General features: G+C 45.4%; 1 protein-coding gene across 3 annotated transcripts in view; it reads left to right on the top strand.

Moving 5' to 3' along the window:
• ERN1 (endoplasmic reticulum to nucleus signaling 1) overlaps nt 1-16,333 on the top strand; it is a 72,629-nt gene that overhangs the window by 30,688 nt on the left and 25,608 nt on the right. For 2 of the 3 annotated variants that reach the window (XM_073235773.1, XM_073235774.1), the window contains exons 3-6: nt 7,144-7,177; nt 8,157-8,229; nt 11,756-11,828; nt 13,897-14,019. In XM_073235773.1, coding sequence (XP_073091874.1) covers nt 7,144-7,177; nt 8,157-8,229; nt 11,756-11,828; nt 13,897-14,019 — 303 coding nt within the window. Of the gene's footprint in view, nt 1-7,143; nt 7,178-8,156; nt 8,230-11,755; nt 11,829-13,896; nt 14,020-16,333 lie in introns of those variants that run through there. The other variant, XM_073235775.1, reaches the window with a different exon arrangement.

Below are 16,333 nucleotides of genomic sequence, written 5' to 3'. Positions count from 1 at the left end.
CCTCAGTAATGATCAACACATGACAGCCCCTTCCCCTCTCCTCCATTATTTTGAAGCAAATGCCATCTCATTTTTTTCCATAAATTTAAATAATTTTTAAATGTGAGTGAACAGACAGAACTATACCTGGGCTGCTCTTGTTAACTTTGATCATGGGGGTTTCTGTATGGAAAAGTCCTTTTCATTAGGAAGAACTTAATTGAATGACCAGATTCTACATACAATACTGAACATCTTAAAATGTTGACTTCCTTTCATTCTGCAGCCAGCACCCCCTTCAAGCAGGAGGGGTGCAAAGAGCTAAGCAGCATGTACACAGGGACTTATTTTCTGGTTATTCACCAAACTGTCCATAAGCTTTTTGCACTTTTCTGCATACATTTCACAATAAACAGAATAGATGGTTCCTGCCCTTATAGTGCTTAAAATTCAGTCCAGCTCCCAATATTTGAGAACCAGAGAGGCCACATGCAACTAAGTGCCAGTCCCTTGAGAAATGTGGTAAGCACATCATAAGAACATACAAAGGACAGTGGGTGGTCAGTTTCTGATTTCCTGGAGAAGGGGCCCTTGAACTGACCCCAAAGGACAAGCGGATTTAGGTAGTTGGGATGGGACACTTAATAGTGGGCACAGAGAACAACATGGAAGCACAGGGTGAGTTCTGGGAAGTCATGATAGATAATCTTGGAGAACTGGGCTCAGGTTTTGCAGAGCCTTGAATGCTTAGGTCTGTAGTTCCCAAATCATGCTGGGGGTCTGAGAGGCCACAGTGAACTCATAAAGGACCTAACGCTTGCTTTAAATTATTGAGAGAAACAGCAGTCCTTGAGAAGTGTCTAATACTATGCTTGAAGTAGTTTGTAGTTTTCACATTAAATTGTGCTACCTTCCTTTCAGTAATGTATCTTTGCAAAGCTGAGCTTTTGTGGTTGCTACAATAAAATTCAAATAACATGTGAAAACTCGTGTAGAGAGGGTGGTGCTGTCTGGTGTGATTATAAGATTTGGAATATGTGCGTTATCCAGCAGGTACACAACCATAAGTGATTATGGTTAAGAATGAAATAAACGTTTTTGTCCTCAATTTACATGTGTTATTTTTTTCATGTGGCTTCTGAGTTGCTGGGCCCTAAATACTTCAGCTGTTTGGACCTGAGTGCTTTGAAATGGAACCGTTAGCTACATCTTTTGGCCTCAGGTCCCAGGCAGAATACTGAACCCTATGGGTGCCGTGAGCCAGTGAAGTTTAGGAACAGCCGACTTGAGCCACGGAGATGGAAGGTGTTTGGTAGGCAGAGGGTAAACCTTGTAGGGTTTTATGTGGAGGAAAGGCAGGAGCAGATTTGCCTTTGTCAAGCCCTCACAGGCGGTAGGTGCGGTGCACGTCCGAAGGCAGAGATCCGAGACAGGTCAAGTGACCGCTGTAGAGCCCCAGTGAGAAGTCGTGACTGCCGAATTTGGGCAGTGTTAAAGGAGATGAAAAGAGGACACAGGTTTTGAGAAACGTTTAATAGGTCAAATCTTAACAAAACTCAGGATCTAACTGAATAGGAGAGGTATAACATTATGAGAAGGGGAGAGTCAAGGACAGCGCTGAGTTCCGGGATTGTGTGGTGGGCGGACGTGGAGCCAACCAGCCAATCCAGGGAACAGATCGGGGAGGTGGGGCTGAGATACCCCGTAAGCAGCCAAGTGGACTAGGTCTTGGACTCTGTGGGAGAACATCGTCAGATGTCACAGGGAGGCCTAATGAGAAGCCTTTGCAAGCATTTTGTTAGATTTGGTCACTGGAACTTGACGGTGGCAGCTGTAATCTTATTCTGAGGTGGTGGTCAGAGCACCGTGGGCTGAGAAAGGCACAGAGGCAAAAAGGTCAAGCAGAGGATCCAGGGCAATGGTTCCTAGTCTGGCTCAGCCTCAGAACTACCTAGCATGCATTAAAAATGCAAACTTCTGGCCCTACCTACAGTATCGGCTTCCTGGGGGAAAGACCTTGGAATCACCATTTAAAAAGACTATAGGTAACTTTTACATGGCTGTTGGGAAAGTGAAATCGTACAACCACTTTGGAGAACTGTTTGGCAGTTCCTTGTCACGTCACATGTAAGGAACATGACTCAGCCATTCTACTCCTAGGTATTCTCCCAACAGAGATGAAAATATAGGCCCAAGCAAAGACTAGTACACAAATGTTCATAGCAGTTTTATTTACATTTTTCCAGCCAAACTGGAGACCCAAATATCCATCAACAGATAAATTGTGGTATATCCAAGGAGTACTACTGTTCAGCAATAAAAAAGAAAAAAGACTGTGATACACTCAAGAATAGATGAATTTCAAAAACATGATACAGAGAGAAAGAAGCCAGACACAAAAGAGAACCTCCTGTGTGAATTCCATTTGTGAAATTTTAGAACAAGCAGAGTGACACTGTCAGGGTTATATGGGGTGGGAGTTGGAGATAACTGAGTCCAATGGGGTATGAGAAAATGTTTTGGGGTGATGGAAATTTTATCTTGATCATGAGGGTGGTTGTATAGATGTGTATGTTTGTCAAGACTCATCAAACTGTACACTTAAAGTGGATGCATTAGGAGAGAAAGGAGACCATGTGCAGTAGAGAAGGGGAGCGCAGAGGTTTGGTGTGTTTGTAGGCAGAGGGCAGAAGTCAGCCAGCCAGCAGGAAGGCTTGAAGATCTTGGAAACAGGGTACTGCCTGGGTGATATGAATATAAAGGCAAAACAGAGACACTAAGGGAAAGGTGGAGTCAGGCAGATGGAGGGTATAGGGTAGGAAGTTTCAGAGAGCTCACTCTGCCTGCCTTTATCTCCTGCGCGACAGGAGGCAGAGTCCTGGCGGGGAGAGAAAGCAGGGGGCAAAGGTTTGCAATACCAAGAGTGAGGAACAGGGAACAGAGGCCAACCCAGAAGTAGATAAATCCATCTCCTATGACATGGGGCCCAACTGGCTGTAGATGTATAGTGGTATCTCCAGTAGTGATGGTAGTGTTTTCTTCAGCAGTGCTCAGAGCCTTGGTGGAGGAAAGGGGGTTGCCTGGAAGATTCTGGGTTGAGGGTGGGTAGAGCATAGTTGCTGGATTATTAGAAGTAACCCATGATGGATATACAGGCTGACTGCTCCATTCAACAAATATATTGAATATACATGCCAGACAGTATGTGCCAGAATATACATGTTCTAGGTATCAGGGTTTAGGAGACAACAAAAGATAAATCCCAGACATAACAGTTTACAGGGGCTAGAGTCAGACATTAAAATTAAGTAAAATATACTGTACTTCAGAGGCAGTAAGTGTCATGGAGAAAAATATAGCAGAGAAGAGGGGTGGGGAATCCTGGGAGGTAGGAGGTGGTCATGAAGACCCCTCTGAGATGGTGACATTTGATGGAAGACCTAGGCAGAGGGGACAGCAAGTGCAAAGGCCCTGAGGCAGGGGCAGGTTTGGCAGCATTTGAAGGAGGCCAGCATGCTGGACTAGAGGAGGGAGAAAGTGGGAGAGCATTAGAGGGTTGGGGGTGGGATTGTGTGGTGTTTGTAGGCCATTGTGTGAACATTGGCCTTTACTGAATGAGACAGGAACCATGGAAGGATTTTGATGGGCAGAGAAGCACAATCTGATTTATGTCTTTAAAGGGATCAGTCTTCTCTGTATCACGGCAAGAATTTTAAAGTGTTGGTAAACATTTAATCTTATTTAATCCCCAGAGATGCCCCATGAGGTTGGTGTTCTTTCTTTGTTTTTTTCTTTACCGGTGAGCAAATTGAGGCTCAAGATGGTAAGTTCACTTTGCTGAGATCCCTCAGGTGGGAACTGGCAGAGCTAGGATTGAAGCCTGGGTCTGTCTGATCCCAAAGGCCAAGCAGACCAGAAGAAAAGGGAGCACTTGAGGGACGAGGGGTCCCCGTGATATTGGAAGGATACAAGGAGTAAGAAACAAAATGATGATCTTTATAGAAATAGACCATAGATTTTGGCAGCTGATGGGGCTGGGGAGAAATGAGTGTCGACAGTGTAATTTGAAGCCTGCCTGTCTTATAGGGAATACTGGAGGGATAGTAATAGTTAATAGTAATCCTGTTAACAAAATAAGGTAGTCATGGTGGAAGCCAGTCTGGGGTAAAAGATGGAGGCGTGACTTTGGATGGGGGGTGGTTGAGGTGTAGGAAATAGGGGAAACAACCAGCTGATCCAGAAAGACTCGATGAAGAGACAGAGACCCAGTGCCTCCCCACTGTGGTTACTGCTGTAGTGGAAGTGGGTGTATTCTGTGAGAGAACTGAGGGGAGAGCCTGGGAACACTTTCCCTGGGGTCGGGAGTCGGGGTGGAGGAGCAGAGAGAGGGGGCCGAGGGAGATGGAATGACTGGGCGGGCAGGGCCACAGAAGCCAGGTGGTGCAAGAGTGGAGGGGAAGGTGAGCCACAGAACAGAAGTGGCTGACAGGCAGCCTGGGGTCAAGTCCAGGGGCTGGTCTGTGGGGAGCATAGAGCAGGCTTGTTACTCCCATGTCAAGAGACCAGACACTGGTTTCAGCTATTTTTCCTCTTCTGATACCCATACCTTTACCTTGAATAGCGCCCATTTTTACACTTGTGAAGTAAGCCTTTTTTTCCATCTGAAAATAAAACAGCTTTGAAAGGAGCTTTTATCCTTATCAGCCTCCATATAGATAGGGTGGCTTGCTCTGTAGCACTGTTTGTAGGCTTATAGTTAGGCCAGCTTTTTTTTCACATGGCTGAATTTTTCCCTAAGCAATGATCTTGCCTGATACCAGTTCTCATTATTAAACCAGAAATAACCACGTTTTCACATTGGGCTTTTAATGCACATTCTCATAAGATGCTTTTTGCCTTTATTTTGCTGGCTTTCCAAATATTTTTATCTTTAACCTTTTATGTGGTGGAAAATTGCAAGCATATGCAGAGAGAATCGTAAAATGATTCCCCAGTGTTGTCACTGTCCTCTCTAACCGTTATCAACAGGCTGCCAATTTTTTCATTACCTATCTCCCCAAGTGATTTTCCTTCTGTAGTATTTTAAAGCAAATCTCAGGTTCACAGAAGCCAAGCATCAGTGTGCTCGCCTCTGTCAGACAGGTCTTAATCATGCTGTCACAGGGCCGATAGCTCTGCAGATGCTTATTCCAGGAACCTGCTGTTACTGAACGGATGGGAACACTCACGTGACCAGAATATCCTCCTGCTGCAGTTCATCGCCTTCTAAGCCTGATTCCTAAACCTGGCCCAGTTGTCCCACTGAGTAATCCTTCCCTGGCTCCTGCCAGTGGCCTGTGTCTTAACTGGAACCTATCTGATGCAGGACACATTTTGGGGCCTGGGACCTTGGTGTCAGGTGACCAGTGGACAGACTCTAGAAAACCAGGAATATGCATGACCACCCAAAGACGCGTGCCTGGGTGAGCAAGCGCTGTACATAAAGACAAGCTCATGAACAGGAATTGGAATCCTGTCAGTCTCTGGGTCTTATTTCTGGTGAATTGCTAGAAGTTGGCATTGTTCGCTTAATCTGTGTTTATCTGTGATACCTTTAAGTGGCTGAAATGAACAAAAAGATGCCTTCTTGAGTGCTGTGCTTTCTTTGGAACGCGACATTCTTGCTTTTCCTGGCTTGCGTGGTTTCGGGGCTGCCTTGAAGTAACTGGGTTATAATTGCACCTTGATGTGGTTCAGTAGGGTGAGTGCTGTGTGCCCTGTTTCCTGTCTCTTGCATCAGTCTGTTTGTGAGCACCTACCGAGAGGTGATTAATGGGAACGATAAACGTATGCTTACTGACTGAAAGTTCCTCCTGTTTCCTCAGATGTTTTTGGTTTAACGAATTGTTTGTTTGCTGCCCACAGACCACATGTGGTGTGTGTACTTCTGTGGTTGTGAACACGTAATGCTTTCAGAAAGGCACTGGGCTCGTAAAGCAGAGTCAACATGTGATAAAGCTTAAAAGAGTTTTCTTCAGCTGAGATTCCCAGGTGACGGGGAGATAGGCAGCGTCTGTCACCATAAGCAGAGCCCCTGGAACCTGGATCTCTGTATCGGAATCATAGCCCCCTGCTGTCTGGCCCATGGGGTTTGATTGCTGGAGGTCCCCCGTTGCTGTGCCGCCTCTTGGCTGGGGTTTGAGCTCTGTCACAGCACTCCGGGTCAGCACACTCTCCCCCTACGCTCTCCACCCGGCAGTCACGGTCATCCTCTTGATTTATGCCTGGGGGCTGCAGGGAGGGTGTCTAGGGAGGGAGGGATTTGGGGAAATACAGAAAAGGGGGGAGATACTTACATTTCCAACAAAATTAACTTACAGTTAGCACTTTTTGCCTTTCCATCTGCTTTTTTCTATGCATTGAAGGTTTTTCCTTAGCTGCATTGTCTATGTACAATGTTATCTTTTCTCCTGAACATAATAGCATAAAGATTCATTATGTGTTTTAAAGTTTTATGAGCCCTTTTAGAAGCCTTAATTTTCTTCTAAGCGGACATTCCATAATTTAACCATATTATTAAAAAGTTAGATCATTTATAGTGCTCCTGTGAGCATCTTTGTACAGAAAGCATTTTCCATATTTTGTATTATTTTTAAACTAGATTTTGTAGAAGTGGAATTAATGGATCAAAGGGAATCAAGGAGAATGATCGCTTGAAGGCTCCAAAATTTCCAGACTGCTGCCCCAAAGGGGTGCATCCATTTATCACCCAAATTCTTATCAACGGGAAAAATTATTCTAAGCCACCATTTTGTTTTTCCTAATGGGAATATCTGGTACAACTCCAGGTATCTGACAAGGTGATAATTTAGGTTTTAAAAGTCCTTGAGGTGTCAGTTAGTGTCACTGTGACCCCCTGTGGGTTGTGACTGCATCTGCCTTCTCTTTCCGTCCCCCAAGTTATGTGCATGCTTGTACCCGTTCCAGCTCTGTCAGTTCACAATCCAATCTCAGTGACAGTCAGAAGAGCTCACATTTCTTTGTGTGTTTTCTGAAGTGCCTTCACATACGTTATCTTGTGTAAGTAAATGCAAGTCCTCGGTGCAGCTTGTAGATTGTCCTGGGAGCCTCTGAGAATCTGGATGTTGAAAGTCTGATGATACCTTTGTTGCTCTTTGTCCACAGATCCAGTTCTGCAGGTTCCAACACACGTTGAAGAGTAAGTTTTCTGATTTGTTTTCAGTATTTCCCTTTAATTCTTTTTCTTGATTATTCAATCCTTATGAAGCTAGTTGCTAGGACTACATATATGCATACATTGCAGGTATAATGAGAATGGTTGAGACATAAAGTCTTACAGGTGCTATGATGGACACCTGTGTTGGGGAGAGGGTGGTCAGATCCATGGGGGAGGGAAGGAATGGTATTAAAAAGGCTTATTTGAGAGGAAACTTAAGTCAAGTTTTGAGCTTAGGCTTCCACAGCCCTCCGAGGGCCAAAGGGAGTGGCTGTCTCCGTCTCACCATGCTAGCTTAGGGAGAGGAAACGTGCCGCGACCTCCTGCTGGAGTGTGCGTCACCTCGAGGTTGGAGCACCTGTAGGGGCTTCAAGTGATGGTTCTTCCTGAGTAGAGAAGGGATTCAGAGAGGGGCTTCTGAGTGATGAGTCTCGGTTCAGCCTTCAGCAGGTTAACTGCCTGCTTCACATCTGCTTCATGGGAGGCTGCTTCATGGGAGACCTTGATCCATCCCCTTGGCAGGCTCTTTCTGGTGTCAGGTTTTCAGAGTCCCATTTAAAAATAAATGTTTGGTGAACACTAAAGGTAGATTTGCCCTACCTGTTTATCTACCATGCCATGCTATTAAACTTTAATTGCTGAAGTTCTATGCACAGTTGACTTAGAAACTGAAAAGCAGACTTGCTTGGGCCTTTTCATCCAGAGGCCTTGTCCAAATGATGATTTATTTTTCCATGGTTTTTGACTATTTGTCCTCTGCAGGGTTTCTTTTTTCCCACCCAAGTATACACTACCATACAGACATTTTATTTGTGGCTGAAGTGAAAGGGCAGTGAATGGAATTGTCTTATATACACACCCCACTTTCCCCTCCTCCAAATTGTGGCTTTGAGTGGCTTTGATATTTTGTTCTGTGCCCTGGACTATAATTTATCACTGATACTTATTGTTTAATCTCTAGGCCTGCCTTCCTCCCTGATCCCAATGATGGCAGCCTCTATACACTGGGGAGCAAGAATAATGAAGGCCTGACGGTGAGTCTGTTTAGCTCCTTTGTGTACTCTGGAGGTTCTAGGCCAGTGGTCCTCAACTGTTGCACATTGAGATCACCTGAGAGCTTAAAGGAAAACATTTCTGGGAACTCTGATTCAGGTGGTCAGGAGGGGGGCCTGGGCACCAATATCTTTTCACAGCTGCCTAGATGAGCTTTTAACCGGAAACCAGAGTTCTGAAATGCTGATCTAGACCAGCAGGTTCCCATGCCCAGCCAACACATTGGAGGGGTGTGTGCTGTGCTCCCTTTAGCAACAGGGTTCACTCTAACTAGTGAATCCCCAAATGGCAGGGGGCTGGGGAGTTAAACACTGCCTGCCCCCAGGTGAATGTCCGCATGTGGGGGCATGTGCTATTCCATTCCCATCTCCATTTGAGCATCTAGACCAGTGGTTCTCAACCTTAGCTACACATTGTGATAACCTGGAGAACTCTTTGGAAAAAGTACTGAGTCTAGGTCCCGATTCCAAAGTCTCCGTTTAACTGATCTAGGTCATCAGGGTTTTTTTTAAATTAAGGTATCATTTATATACAATCTTATGAAGGTTTCACATGAGCAACATTTTGGTTTCAATATTCACCCATATTATCAAGTCCCCCACACTCACCCCAGTGCAGTCACTGTCCATCAGCGTCGTAAGATGCTGTAGAGTTACTACTTGTCATCTCCATGCTATGCTGCCTTCCTTATGTAGGTCATCAGGACTTTAAAAAAGCTCCCCAGATAAGAGAATTTAGAAACAGGTCCACACATAGGTCACCTGATTTGTGATAAAGGTGACACTACAGAAAGGAAGGATAGTCTTTTCAATAAATGGTATGGGTCATTGGGATTTCCCTATGGAAGAAAATCTTAACTCCTGCCTCACACTGCACACACAAGCATCAGTTCCGTATAGACTGCATATCTAAATGTGAAATGTAAAACAAAGCATAAAGAAAAAATAGTAGCAGAACGCCTTCATGACTTCAGGTAAAGATTTCTTAAACAGGGTAAAAATAAAGCAAAAACACCCCACAGTATAAGGAAAAAAATTGATATATTGGATTATATTAAAATTAAGAATCTTTCTTCATAAGAGAGGCAAGCCACAGTGTATGTGCAATACACATATCCAACAAAGAATTCATATGCAGAATATATAAAGAACTCCTGTGGATTATTGAAAAAAGACAACCCAATAGAAAAATGACAAAGGAGGATATCCAGATGGTCAATAAACCTATGAAAAGGTCTCAGTCATTAGTTGTTAGGGAAATGCAAATAAAAATCAGTGTCGTACTGCGATCCACTCACTAGAGTGACTAAAATGAGAAAAATGGAGAAAGAAAACAGGTGTTGACAGGGAGCAGAGAAACCAGAACTCTTGGACACTGCTGGTGGAAGTGCAGGTTGGTACATAAGGTTTGGAAAACAGTTTGGCAGCACCCACTAAAGCCTTATGCCCCAGTAATCCCCTCCTAGGGTACATAACCCATACGAATGCGTGTGTCACCAGAACACAGGGTCCAAAGGTACTGCAGCACTGCTTATATAAGAATCCAAAACTGAACATTACCCAGAAAGGATTGGTTGTAGATGGGAAAAGTAAATTGTGGAGCAGTCATACAGTTTAATAGTCTACACCAGTGAGAACCAGCAGTGCATGACTATTCACAGCAGCACAGATAGATCTCGTCACCATAAGGTGAACAAAAGATGACAAACAAGAAAGGATACACACTGAGTGATTCACTTATACAAAGCTCAACTACAGGAAAAACTAGTCTATGCTGTTTTGACGTTAGGATAATGATTACCCTGGGGGTTTACAATCGAAAGAGAAGGCAAGAAGGGGCTCCCGGAGTGCCAGAGATGCCCTGTTTCTTCATCCAGAGCTGGTTGTGTGGGTACAGTCCCTTTGCACAGTTGAGCTGAGCTGAGTGTATGTGTACGTGTGCTTCCTGTTTGTGCGTTCTCCTTCTAGAGAAAGTCTAGAAAGCCTCCAAGTGATTCTAATGTGCTGCCAAGGTTGAAAACCACTGATCTAGACTGCAAGTGGCTTGTGAGCTCTAATTTGGGTATTTTAAATTGTTTTATGGATACATGTGACTGAAACTGATGGCAGGGGAAGGGCAAGCCTCATGGAGAGTGTGTGTCTCACTTTCCACATTTCTCTCCAGGTTACTAGAGCCTCTGTTACTTGAGCACTTAAGCCAGAAACTGTGCTGAGTGATTGATGTAGCTTGTCTCATTTGAACCTCTCAGCAGCCCTCTGGGATGTGGATCCCATACTAGAGATGTGGAAAGCTTGCCCACAGCGGTAAAGGAACATGCCCAAGGCCAAAGCTTGGAGTGCTGGACTTGGGGCTTGAGCTCTCACTTCCAAAGGATGGTCTAACCCACCCTGTGCCCCTCCCTGTGCTGTGGTTTGGCAGCTCCAGGAACAGTGTGCTTCCCAGCTCGGGCCTTGGGTCAGGAGGCCTGGAGTAACGCTCGGAAGACACCACAGCACTCCAGACTGGAAGCCTTGCAGTGACTTTCTGATTCTCAGAACACCTGGCAGAAACCCAGTCATTACAGCCTGTCTGTGGCATTTTTCCTTTTCTAAGGCCTAGTTTAAATGTTGGAATAATGGGAAAAAACAGGTTCTTAGTTACTCCTGTTTATTAACACTAGAGAGAAATCTTTTCATTCTTGGACAAAAAGGTGACGGTGTAACAGAAGCAAGTATGTACAGAACAGTTTCAAGAATGCACAATGTTCCAAAAATAAAGTATACTGAAACGAACATTAACCAAAAGCACCCCTCAGATGTCAGCTGTAGACTCAGAAGAATCGGTTTTATGATGAAATGTAGTTGAAACATGTGGATTCCTCTAAGTTTCTTTTCCTGGCACCTACCACAACTTCGTTTTAGTACCAAAAGGCTCGATTTTCTTCTGTTTTTGAGTAGAGAATTATTCACTGAAGAGGATATCAAAGCTGCTTTTTCTGCCTCAAACTCTGTTGCCCGCGTAATGATGGCTTCTCCTTTCCCTGGAAGGTTCAGCTGGGTACCCAGGTTGCCTCTCTGAATTAATCTTCTGGGGCACACCCACCCTGAAAAGCCTTGTCAGAGTTATTTTGTCTAGGTGGCTCTGGGTCGGTTTTCTAAGGCAAGAGAATCCTTTCTGTCCTCTTTAGAATTACAAAGATTGTAAAACTCTCCATTTTTGTGTAAGTCTTTCCAGAAAAGGGTGTGTTGTCTCAGATGCACTCTCCGGACAAGAGACCTGGAGAGGCTTGTGGAGTAAAGGAGACAGTGTACAGCCCCCAGGGACCCTGGAGCTGAGGGCCTGTCCCAAGAGGCTATGGAAGCCTGGGGCACCCCTTCTCCTTCGTCTGCAGTCAGGAAGCCTCCCATGTACCGTCAGCAGCGCTTCTCTCTTTTCAGCAGAATTGGGTAACAGAAGCAGACTGTGCAGCAAAATTGTAATAATTGCACAACACTTGGTCAACTTATTTTTTCCTTTGCCTTTTTTAAGAAACTTCCATTTACCATCCCGGAGTTGGTACAGGCATCCCCATGCCGAAGTTCAGATGGAATTCTCTACATGGGTAAGAGTTCCTGTTTTCAGCACTGAAACTTTGATCGCTTTGAAAACCAGTCCCAGAATCTGAGAGGTGTGCAGGCACTCCCCCAGCCCTTCCGGGAAAGGTCTTTCTTGCCTGGGTTGTGCCTCCTCACGCCAGGATCAACTGACCTATTAAGAAAGGGTCGTCCCCCCACCCACTTGGGAGCAGACTTGACACCATTAATATGGTTACTCATTTAACAAGCTTTTAGCTGCTGTGTTGACCTACCCCTATGATTTAAAGATTGCAACATACCCAGAAGCAATTGGATGAAAATTAAAGTGAATACAGCAGCCTAAGCCAAGAAAAGGGAAGCCAAATTCTGCCTATTAACTGTAGGATTTGCTTAGTATTCCCTGCTATCAGAATATTGGATAAAACAGCCCTTAACAGCTTGCCTAGATAAGCTGCCTTCATACTTAGACTGGGGTCACATCTTTCAAAGCATCAGATCACGTGCTTTTCTTTTTACCACATTGCTGCCAAAATGTCAATAAAAATGCATTTGTAACACAAAGGAGAGCTTTATTTATTTTGAAATTGTAGTAGTGGTAATATCCTGTATTAGCTGGCAGCTTTCTTTCTGAGGAACTGAAAGTCCTTATTGCCTATTCATGCCCCAGGAGCTTTATGTACATTTCTGGACCTTGAGTACAGGCTGGATTTTAGCTTCTTGTTGGGACACTGAGGCCCTTCCTTCCATACCTTCAGAATGAGGAAGACCCTGTGCCAGGGATTCAGAGGGACTGTCTTTCCTCTGGGCTATGCCTGAGGCCTTTCTGACCATCTTTGTCACTTTCTTGTCTGGTCTTCTAGCTTTTGCCAGTAATTTATTTACAGAGCCTTTAGAATATTGTGTTTCCATCGTCTTTGTGTGGTGACCTCTTCATTGAGTTCAGTGAGTGTATGTAAGATCGTGGAAGTTGTCCAATTCATCCATGAAAGTAGTAGCTGAGTTATGCAGACTGTAAAGGTCCTCACAGTAACCAGAAGGGTACCTGTCAGATGGAAAAGGTCACAGAATAGCTGTTAGGTGATGTTTTCGCTCTATCTTCAGATCTTTTTCATATTAAGATTTTTGTCACTGAAAACAGAAAGTTAGGATCCATGGGCAAGTTTCACACTTACCTAGGTGTGTATGCTAGCTCCATCTGTTGGAACTAAGTGTAGCTTTAGCAAATTCTAATGCCCCATAATCCTCCTGGCATCTCAGTACTCTGCTTCCAAGAGTCCCTTGAAATAGAAAACTGGACCAATAAGTTAGGAAGATACAAGTGACCAGAGATGATGCCTTACAAAATAGAAATGCGCACACATTGTGGTAGGTGTGTTGACTCTTAGATGGGAGGTAAATGCCACCATTTCCAGGATGCTCACAGGTGGATACATGTGCTTTGAGTTCTCCTAATAGCTTTGCTGGAACCTGTGCTGTTCAGACCTTCTAATCAGCTGGCCAAGATGGAGGCTATAGTGGATGGCTTGGGAATAACTTCCTGGCTTGGCTCAGGGGCTGAAATAAGTTTGGCCTCATTAGTACCAGGTGGCAGGCAGCCCTGCTGCCCAGTCACAGGTTAATTAGAGTTTGAAACAGTGACTACAAACACTCCTCACATGTGGGCTCATTAGCAGGGATGCTGAGATACATGAATGCTAGTTACCAGAGAGAGGAACCCCCGAGTACTTTCCCATATTTATGTTGATCCTAGTCTGTGGGAAAATCATTGCCCTTTACAGGCCAGACTTTTCATATTTAAGATCAGTAATCAAAGTAATAAAATCTATGAGTTATTAGGTTATTAGGCTTGAAAGAAATTTTTATACCATCATTAGGTTATTAAATCATTATAAGACCCAGTAGCCCAAAAAGTTTTATTATCTCCATGTTACGATTTACCTTGTCACCCTTGGAACACCACAGAAATGTCATTGACATCATAAGAATTTAAGGCCATCTCTCAGCACAGAGAATACCTGGGGCTGCTAATTCGGCAGTGAGGTTTTCTTCGTCTAGGATGAATGTAAACAGCAGTGGCTCCTTGGAACCTTTCAGGTAAAAAGCAGGACATTTGGTACGTCATTGACCTTCTGACCGGGGAGAAGCAGCAGACTTTGTCGTCGGCCTTTGCAGACAGTCTCTGCCCATCCACCTCTCTTCTGTATCTCGGGCGAACAGGTAAGAAGGCACCTTTTGTGGTGTACAACCTGTTTCCAAAAACGGACCTGACGCAGCCACCCTGGGGGTCTCTGCCTCCAGGCTTCATTCTCTAGTAGGTTTCCAGAGCTGTCTTCTCCAAACACAGCTTTCACTGCATTGTTCCCCTTTATAAGAACCCTCAGTGGCTCCCCGTTGCCCAAGGGACTCTATCTAAACTGCACCACAGCCCACAGAGCCCCCAGGGCACTGCTGCTACTGCTGTCACTGCCTCCCCACGCCTCTCCCTCATACACATGCTTTCCAGTCACAGTGAACTACCTGCAGCCCCCAGGATAAGCGGTGCTGTTTTTAAAACCTTGGAGTGGTGGGTCCCTCTTTGGTGTGCACGTTTTCACCTGGCTGGCCAGCATCCTCTCTTTCTTCAAAGCTGCTCAGAGGTCACCCTCACCACACAGCCCCTTTCCCACCTCACTGCTTGCTGTCCTGCCGGGGGAGGCAGCTGTCTGCTGGGCTTGTGCAGCAGTTCCTGGGCCCGTGGTGTGGCCTCCCCACCGCCGTCGGCCCTTTCCAGAATCAGAAGCACCCTCCTCACTAGGCTGTGTTCCACCTCCTCTCTTTTAAGCTTTTTTCTTCTTACCACAGTTACCATGTTTCTAAATTGTATTTGCCTATTTTCTGCCTCCCCCACGAGACTGTCAGCTTCCTGAGGGCAGGACTTCGTTACTTCCCTGCCATATCTCCCCCGCGGGCACCATGCAGGCACACTGCAGTGCCCACACACTGGAGCAAGTGAGTGATGGGTGGGCGGCCCTTTCACCTCAGGGATTGCCCTGACTCATTTTATGTGTGTGGCACCTGACATACACTGGTGCATTATAAAAACTGGAGTGGATATTAAATAGAGCTAAAAGGGGAAGCCAGAAAATATTTAGAAGGAAAAAATTATGCCAGAAACCTAGGATGAAATCATTACAATTGAGCACTAAATTTAGGAGTAAACACTGAGGCAGCCAAGGCTTTTAAAAGAAAGAGACAGAGACTTCCTTCAGGTGCTGTGGAAAACAGTTCCTTTCTGAAAATGATGGAGATGAATGGCGGGCCCTGTGAAAGCTAGCTGGGCTCTTGTGTCACTAGGGGAAAGGTCCCTGTTAGACTGCAGACTGTCCACTCACCACCCCCAGTAAAAATGAGATGTTCCAATGGTAGTAATAGCTCAGGGTTTGTGTGTTTGCTCTTTCCATCAGGTAAAGCCTCACTGTGGTTCCACCTCCACCCAGAATAAAAATCGTTTCGTTCTCAGGTAGAATTGTGGTATTTGAGGGAGTTAGGATATACTCTGGCATTAGGTGGAGTGTGCATGAGTATATAAAGCTTTTGTTTACATGATCTAGTCCTGGAAAGCAAACCACCCTCACGTTGTGGCTTCAAACACCAGTGTCTTATCGGTCATGATTCTGTGGGTCGGGAATGCAGGAAGGGCTCAACGGGGATAGGTGGTCTCTGTTCTGTGTGCCGTTGCCAGCACTCTCATGTCTGGGACCTTGGTTCAGCTGCACAGGTAGCCTAGACTGCTTTACATGGAGACTGGGTTCTCAAGTAAAAGTGGACATGCAAATGCCTGAGAGGCCTGGGCCCAGAAATCCTGAAATCTCACTTCCACTGCAGTTTGTTGGTGAAAGCAAGTCATGAGGCCAGCCCAGAATCAGGGTGGGGAGGTAGACTCGACTCCCTGACGAGAAGACCGACGCGCACACTGCGGGGTGGGGAGACTCGGTGGCGGTGATCCCTCAGACATTCTGCCACAGCCTTGGCTCTAGCTACAGTGGTTTTTAGCCCTTCAACATGCGGAATATACTCACCCCTTCCCAAGACTGCCAAAGCCCAGTCACAGCATCAGTCTCAAAAATCCAGCATCTTGTAATCTGCATGAGGTCTGGAGGTGGGCCAGGCCCCTCCTGATCTGGAGACCTCTAAGTTAGATATGTTAACCAGTCCCCCACCCCCAAGCACAGCAGTGAGACAGACAGGACAACTGCACTGACATTCCCATTCAGAAAGGGGAGGAAGGAGGGAAACTTAACCAGTCACCAGTCCTCAGCAATGCTGGAATCCATGTGCTTTCAGCTTCCCCTACTCCAAAGGCAGGAAAGATTCCTCGATTAGGGCCAGACTCGCCCTCTGGGATTGGATCCCCTAATACATTGCTCTCAGCAGCTCTTGGTCCTGCCCTCTCGAAGTCCCTTCCTTTCCATAAGAAATGGTTTGTGTTTGTAGCTTTCTCAGTCTGTTCCTTGTCCATTGGAAGTTGGAGGCCTAGAGGCTTTTTTTTTTT

Source organism: Manis javanica, chromosome 4 (assembly GCF_040802235.1).
Source record: "Manis javanica isolate MJ-LG chromosome 4, MJ_LKY, whole genome shotgun sequence".
NCBI classification, from domain to species: domain Eukaryota; kingdom Metazoa; phylum Chordata; class Mammalia; order Pholidota; family Manidae; genus Manis; species Manis javanica.
This window is presented reverse-complemented; position numbering and strand designations above follow the sequence as displayed.